Source organism: Petromyzon marinus, unplaced genomic scaffold (assembly GCF_048934315.1).
Source record: "Petromyzon marinus isolate PM22_M1 ecotype Great Lakes invasive population unplaced genomic scaffold, UKy_Petmar_22M1.pri1.0 PM_G_Scaffold_59, whole genome shotgun sequence".
Taxonomy (NCBI): domain Eukaryota; kingdom Metazoa; phylum Chordata; class Hyperoartia; order Petromyzontiformes; family Petromyzontidae; genus Petromyzon; species Petromyzon marinus.
This window is the reverse complement of record NW_027423012.1, coordinates 581,140-589,351: the sequence shown is the minus strand read 5'-3', so window position 1 is coordinate 589,351 and position 8,212 is coordinate 581,140. Positions and strand designations below refer to the sequence as shown.

General features: G+C 44.5%; 1 protein-coding gene across 1 annotated transcript; it reads right to left on the bottom strand.

Annotated features, from left to right (window-relative positions):
• Nucleotides 1-277: 277 nt before the first annotated feature.
• Nucleotides 278-3,605, bottom strand: LOC142918245 (uncharacterized). Its single transcript, XM_076062379.1, has 3 exons — nt 3,555-3,605; nt 3,176-3,241; nt 278-2,057 (listed from the first exon to the last, which is right to left on the bottom strand). Exon 3 carries the CDS (start codon nt 2,027-2,029, stop codon nt 725-727), a length of 1,305 nt encoding a protein of 434 aa, XP_075918494.1. The 5' UTR covers nt 2,030-2,057; nt 3,176-3,241; nt 3,555-3,605; the 3' UTR covers nt 278-724.
• Nucleotides 3,606-8,212: the final 4,607 nt, after the last annotated feature.

The following is an 8,212-nucleotide window of genomic DNA, read 5'->3' as shown; positions in this document are numbered from 1 at the left end:
AGTATGCACAAAACCAGACAAGTATACATTCTAAATTATTGACAGGCATATTAACAAAATTGGATTACTGCAGTGAAATATCCTGCATCACGTTACATCGTATTAACAAGAAACTTTTAAAAAAAGTTGCACATTCTGCTTCACAGTGTATGTAAAACATACTATCGTGTCATTCAAAACGAGGCCATTGCATGCTGGCGTCTGAGTGAAAATGTAGCAAATTCTAAACATTACCTACAAACTACACAACTGAGATGACACATCAATCATCGCCCCCTACTGACAGGCTCTTGTCCACATGCAGGCCGGTGCAGGGCCACCATCTTGTGCCACACAGGGGCAGCTGCTACTTGGGGATGCTCTTCGAGTGTTTCAGACGAGGTACGACACAAAACTCCGAGTTGCTGAGGCAGTTAAGCAAGCACCATGTAAAATAAATTATTATAACATAGTGAATGCTTGGGAGCTTATTAGCTCTTGCTCCTGGTTAGAGATCTACCCAACCCACAGGTCCACAAAGACTGGCCGCCCTTACTCTGCAGGATGAACCTAAGAAATGAGTGTTCAACTTCACATTCTAGTCATTAAAGGCCTGTGACAAAGGTGCATCTATTGGAGCAACATCGTCTCTGGCTTACACATCTACCGGGTCTCCACTTGACTTTGTATTGTCTAGGAGTAAGTCCACCCACACCTCCACTTCCACAAACTGCTGGGAGTGGCCTCACTCTGACTCAGAGTCAGAATTCTCCTCCTGCTTCACGTTGTGAAGGTCCCATTTTGGAGTTGAATCTTCATCTTCACATTTTACCTTCACTTCTTCGCTCATCACCTCTTCACATTTCACCATCACCTCTTCATATTCCACCTTTATACCTTTAAAAGTGTCCAAGCTGGGATTTTCGTCTGGTTCTTGTTTCATGAGGGATGGGCTCATTGCGGCACTTTGACTTTCACAAGCTGATTTCAGACTCCGACGCGGCTCCTTGTGATGCTTTTGTGTTCTCTGGTGTCTTCGAAGATTTGATGAATCTGCAAACGGCTTCCCGCACAGAGTACACGTGAAGGGTTTCTCTCCTGTGTGTGTTCTCTGTTGTTTTACAAGAGCAGATGACTGTGCAAATGCCTGCACGCACACACTGAACTTGAAGGGTTTCTCTCTCGTGTGTGTTCTCTGGTGTACTTCAAGATTTGATGAACGTGCAAATGCCTTCCCGCACAGAGTGCACCTGAAAGCTTTCTCTCCCGTGTGTGTTCTCTGGTGCGTTACAAGATGCCATGAATCTGAAAACGCCTTGCCGCACAGAGTACAGTTGAAGGGTTTCTCTCCTGTGTGTGTTCTCTGGTGTTTTTTAAGACCAGATGACCGTGAAAATGCCTTCCCACAAACACTGCACTTGAAGGGTTTCTCTCCCGTGTGTGTTCTCTGGTGTGTTTTAAGAACAAATGAACCTGAAAATGTCTTACCACAAACACCGCACCTGAAAGGTTTCTCTCCCGTGTGTATTCTCTGGTGCGTTAATAGATGCCATGAATCTGAAAACGCCTTGCCGCACAGAGTACACTTGAAGGGTTTCTCTCCTGTGTGTGTTCTCTGGTGTTTTTTAAGACCAGATGACCGCGAAAATGCCTTCCCACAAACACTGCACTTGAAGGGTTTCTCTCCCGTGTGTGTTCTCTGGTGTGTTTTAAGAACAAATGAACCTGAAAATGTCTTACCACAAACACTGCACTTGAAGGGTTTCTCTCCCGTGTGTGTTCTCTGGTGTATTACAAGATTATATGACTGTGTAAACGCCACCCCGCATATCGTGCACCTGAAGGGTTTCTCTCCCGTGTGTGTTCTCTGGTGGGTCTGAAGAACTGATGGCCATGCAAATGCCTTGTTACACACAGTACATTTGAAGGGTTTCTCTCCTGTGTGACTTCTCTGGTGCCGTGTCAAATTTCCAGACCGGTCCGTGCTGTATGCACGCTGGTCGCATTGTTGACTTGTCATACCGAGCTGCGCTGAGTGCCTTTGCTCCATCAGACCAATTCTGCAGAGGAAGCGTCAGCTGCAAACAGAAAAAAAGAATATCCACACCATCTACACGTCAGGCACAGAGGAATGCACACGTGACTTACACGTCTATACTTATTAATATATTCATGATGTAGTGAAAAAGTTTCCCAAATTCATCAGATTTGATGAACGTGCAAACGCCTTCACGTACACAGTGCACCTGAAGGGTTTCTCTCCACGGGCTGCTATGGCACACAATGAGAGGGGAAATGTCATGAATATGCCTGGAAGCCTTCATATCTTCAAGATGAATGTTAACTCAAAACTCTAAGCACACAATTTCGGCTGTCTGACTACAAAATGAATATTTATGAAAGCTAAATTCAGCTGACAAAGCAAAGGGTGTTGAAAACAATACTATTTGTGTTATGCAGAAATGCATAAATTAGCGTTCAATCGCAACTTAGAGGTGTGAATCCAGGCTCAGATGTCCTTGAATGCTGGGATGAACGGTTCCGACTTCAGCTGCATGTGTGTGCTGTGTTCACCTCCTGTTTCCATTCTTATAAAGAGTTCCAGAGGAAAACAAAAATAAAGTATTGTTTTGATAGAACCTCCGTGTTCAACAGAGTTAATAGACTTTACTTCAAACACAAACTTGACACTGTCACACACTGCCATGAGTAAACTGGTGGTGGAGTGACCAGAACCATGCCTGGCCACCTTCATCTGCTCAGCATTAATTCTTCCTCACTCCACCAAGTAATGAATCGAGGATCATCAACATAGCCGAGGCTATCCGTGTCTCTGTCTCTCTCTCCCCGTGGTGAAGGTGTTCCCCTCCACACATTCAGAGTCAACAGCGGCACGCGCTTAGCGTCTTTGACCGATAGACATTGACACACGTATTGTTGGTTCTTTCAGTAAAGTCACGTAGATAGAAAATAAAAATAACAAATTAAATTCAATAAGATAAAGACCACTTGTGTTGCGATTGAAACGTCGTGGGTTTTTTGCTTCATTTAATTTTTTTTATTTTTCATTTAATTTTATTGTTATTTTTATTTTATTTTCTATCTACGTGACTTTACCTAATAAACCAATAATATTAATTCCTGCAGTCACCAAAGTTTTAAGTCAAAACATTCACACACGTTGACAAAGCCTCACCTTGTGTTGTTGTAGGCAGGTCGCTTCTGATAACAAGAGCGGTATAGCAGCTCAAAGGGGCTTGGCCTGGTGAAAACAAAATAAAATAAAAACTGCGTGAATATTTACAATAAAACAAAGTTACAAAGTGGCGAGCCGGGTGAAGACAAATTAAACTTAAGCGAGATAATTAAAGTGAACGCAATCAGGCGAGGGCAGGAGGCAAGGCCCCGCGTGGCTAGGCCCCGCGTTGTAAAGTTCCAACCTGGACATCGATTCCAATGCTCGCTGCTACTCAACTGACATCCCTACGAGAGAGAGCGAGGCTCTACCTTGGTAAACAACAACAACAACAACCACCACCACAACCACCACCACAACAACGATGAGAATTTCTCACCTCGGATTTCAGTGCAAGCGCGCACACGGCAGCTTCCTGTTACCTCGCGACAGCAGGAAGCAGTATGACGTCGCTTCCCTCCCACGAGAGGCTCTCCAACTGAATAAATTATGTTAATAATGCCGGCCCATATGTCGAGGGATGGGGGCGTGGGCGCTGAACCCGTCGCAATAAACTCGCGACGGCTTTAACGGATACATTATGTTAATGAGCCACCAGTCACTGGGTGTAGCTTTGCCCAAATAAGGATTGCCACTGGACCGATATCGGCAGTGACCCAGACGGAGGTGACGTCACGCTCAAGAGCGCGGTGGATGGGGGAGGGGTGAATACCTTGGTGACATGACGTCACTAGCGAGGTACACCTCCCCCTGGCGTTTCACACCGATGAGGTAATGCAGAGTGGTGACGTCACAGAGTTGGAGTTTAAGTTGATTTAGATTCATTTCCCATTGCTCCCTCCTTTGGGTGTGTGAGCTCAGCTACAAAACGTGGACACTATTGTGTATACACAGTGTGTGTGTGTACACTGTGTGCATGTACACTATGTGTATACACTGTGTCACTGTGTGTCACTGTGTGTCGCTGTGTGTCACTGTGTGTGTGTACACTGTGTGTGTGTACACACACACACACAGTGTACACTGTGTGTGTGTGTGTACACTATGTGTGTACACTGTGTGTGTGTACACTGTATGTACACACACACAGTGTACACACTGTGTGTGTGTACACTGTGTGTGTGTACACTGTTTGTGTCCGCATTGAACCGAACCCCAGGCAAGGCCATCTAATTAATGACGAGAGAAAATTCACACGAAATGTCCTTTTCAATGAAGTCTTCCAGATGAAAATTGATACAAGCTTTTAATGAAGAAATAAAATCATCTAATTCAAAACACAACACAATTCAAAGATGTTTCATTTTAAAACTTCAAAACGGAGCAAGGGGTGCTTGTGTGAATGCGTCCTTCGTGTGCAAATGTTGTGATTTTCCTGGCCTGAAGGCCGTCAACGTGTTGGACCATTATTGGTGCACAGCGTCTCAACAACAGCAGTGGGGTTTGCTTCAACCGATGGTTATGAACATCCAGACGTCAATCAGCAAGGAGCATTTCTAGTCCTAGTTAGACAAAATCTACATCAACACGTAAGACAAAACTACAATTCGTATTGTAGAGAATGTACCTCCTCCTATACGTGTAACTTTCAAGTGGTATGCCTTGTAACTGATGAATGATCCGAGCGTGCTACCTATTTCAAAGACAGTGAGTTGCTCCAGATGCTTCGTGGAACACAAAAACACCGTTTGACCTGTATCACAAGAACAACGGGTCTCACCTGAGTTCTCTTTACAGGTTACTTCCAAAACACACACACTTTGTCCTAACATCACTTATTCAATGTGTGACCCTCAGACAAAATGTTACATGCACAATCAGACAAGTATTCATTCTAAATCATTCACAGGCATATTAGCAACATTGAATTACTGCAGCGAAATTGACTGCATCACGTTACATCGTATTAACAAGAAGTTATTTTACAAATACGCACCGTCTGCTTAACAGTGTATGTACAACGTACTATTGTTGCGTCATTCAAAACGAGTAGGCCGTTGCATGCTGGCGTCTGGGTCAAAATGTAGCAAATTCTAAACATTACGCTACAAATAATAGATCACGGCGTTTCGATGGCAACACAAGCAATCATCATCAGGTGGGACAAGCACAGCAGCAAGAAGAAGAAACTGCTGGAGTAGGCGCCTACTACTTCAGCAGTTTCTCTTGCTGTGGTTGTCCCACCTGATGACGATTGCTTGTGTTGTGATCTAAACGCCGTGACCTGTTATGTTTCTACCCACGTGGTGACTTTACCGAAATAACTCAAGAGTGTGGTTTCCTGCAGTCACAAAAGCTTCGAATCAAGATTGCCTACAAACTACACAACTGAGATGACGCATCAATCATCACCCCCTACTGACAGGCTCTTGTCCACATGCAGGCTGGTGCAGGGCCACCACCTTGTGCCACACAGGGGCAGCTGCTACTTGGGGATGCTCTTCGAGTGTTTCAGACGAGGTACGACACAAAACTCCGAGTTTCTGAGGCGGTTAAGCAAGCACCGTGTAAAAGCAATTATCATGAGAACATCGTGAATGCTTGGGAGCTTAATGGCTCTCGCTCCTGGTGAGAGATTGACCCAACCGACAGGTCCACAAAGACTGGACGCCCTTACTCTGCAGGTTGAACCTAGAAACTGAGTGTTCAATTTCACATTCTTGTCATTAAAGGCCTGTGACAAAGGTGCATCTATTGTAGCGACATCGTCTCTGGCTTACACATCTACCGGGTCTCCACTTGACTTTGTATTATCTAGGAGCAAGTCCACCCACACCTCCACTTCCACAAACTGCTGGGAGTTGCCTCGCTCTGCCTCACAGTTAGAATTCTCCTCCTGCTTCACGTTGCCTCCATCGATGTGAAGGTCCCATTTTGGAGTTGAATCTTCATCTTCACAGTTCACCTTCACTTCTTCGCTCTTCACCATCACTTCTTCACATTTCACCATCACCTCTTCATATTTCACCTCGATACCTTTAAAAGTGTCCAAGCTGGGATTTTCTTCCGGTTCGTGTTTCATGAGGGATGGGCTCATGGTGGCACTTTGACTTTCACAAGCTGATTTCAGACTCCGCTCCTTGTGGATCTTCTGATGCTTTTGTGTTTTCTGGTGTACTTGAAGATGTGGTTGCTGTGCAAACGTTATCCTGCACGGAGTGCACCTGAAGGGTTTCTCTCCTGTGTGTTCTCTGGTGTACTTGAAGATTTGATGAATCTGCAAACGCCTTCCCACACACACTGCACTTGAAGGGTTTCTCTCCCGTGTGTGTTCTCTGGTGTATTACAAGAGCAGATGAATATGCAAACACCTTTCCACACACACTGCATCTGAAGGGTTTCTCTCCCGTGTGTGTTCTCTTGTGTTGTACAAGATTAGATGACTGTGCAAACGCCTTCCCACACACACTGCACTTGAAGGGTTTCTCTCCCGTGTGTGTTCTCTGGTGTATTACAAGAGCAGATGAATGTGCAAACGCCTTCCCACACACTCTGCACTTGAAGGGTTTATCTCCCGAGTGTGTTCTCTGGTGTATTACAAGAGTAGATGAATGTGCAAACGCCTTCTCACACACACTGCACTTGAAGGGTTTCTCTCCTGTGTGAGTTCTCTCGTGCCGTGTGAAATCTCCAGTCCGATCCGTGCTGTATGCACACCGGTCGCATTGGAGCCTTGTCATACCGAGCTGCGCTGAGTGCATTTGCTCCATCAGACCAATTCTGCGGAGGAAGCGTCAGAGGAAGCGTCAGCTGCAGACAGAAAAAAATAATATCCACACCATCTACACGTCAGTATCGATGCACAGAGGAAAGCATATATATACACAGTAACACGTGACTTACACGTCTATACTTATTCACATTTTCATGATATAGTGGAAAAGTGTCCCAAATTCATCACACGGGCTGTTATGGCACACAATGAGAGGGCAAATGGTCATAAACATGCCTGGAAGCCCTCATATCTTCAAAATGAATGTTCACCAAAAACTCCGAGCACACAATTTCAGCTGTCTGGCTTCAAAATGAATATTTATGAAAGCTAAATTCAGCTGACGTAGCAAAGGGTGTTTAAAATAATACTATTTGTGTTATGCAGAAATGCATGAATTAATGTTCAATCGCAACTTTGAGGTGTGAAGCCAGGCACAGATGTCTTTGAATGCTGGGATGAACAGATCCAACTTAAGCTGCATGTGTGTGCTGTGTTAACTTCCTGACTCCATTCTTACAAAGAGTTGCAGAGGAAAACAAAACTAAACTATTGTTTTGATATAACCTCCGTGCTCAATAGAGTTAATAGACTTTACTGCAAACACAAACTTGACACTGTCACACACTCAGAGGCGGAGCCAGGATTTTCAGGTAGGGGGGCAAACCCCTCCAGCAATGAAAAATGATAGGAGTTGTTAGTAAGTAAGGAGTTGTTAGTAGGGAGTTGTTAGTAAGGAGTTGTTAGTAAGCAAGGAGTTGTTAGTAATGAGTTGTTAGTACGTAAGGACTTGTCCCTTACTTTTTATTCGACGCGTGTGATCGGCATTGCGCTCGCTGAAGGTGTTTGCCTTCAGGGAAGTCGTGTACTGTATACGCAACTGCGCAAAATTCTGTGAGTCACTTACAACTGCTTTGCCGTTACTTATTGCCAATTATGGACAAGGTCTGTTGCCCTCTCATAGAGTCCCTGGCACGTAACAATATGCCACACGGTGGCAGTGGGGGTCGCAAAATGTTGATTTATCTATATATATGAAAGGGAAATGTGTGGATACGTGTGTCTGTTCGAAATGTTTAGCATACTTCCCAACGTGCCACACACTTGAAATTTGGCATGTGCGTATGTTCCATACTGTACACAATGTAAAAAAATATAAAAATAGTCTTTTGTATTTTTGGGGGGGGGGAAATGACCATGAAGTGTCTGGCATCAACCCGCAACACCTCTGAGTTAAGCGCTCTTGTTGTATACGGCCCTTTTTCCACAATTAATATCCATAAGAATATTTACGGATGCATACACCTAGATTTCTTTTTCCTTTC

Coding starts and splice junctions, on each gene's coding strand:
- LOC142918245 (XM_076062379.1), bottom strand. CDS start 2,029: ATGGAGCAAAGGCACTCAGCGCAGCTCGGTATGACAAGTCAACAATGC.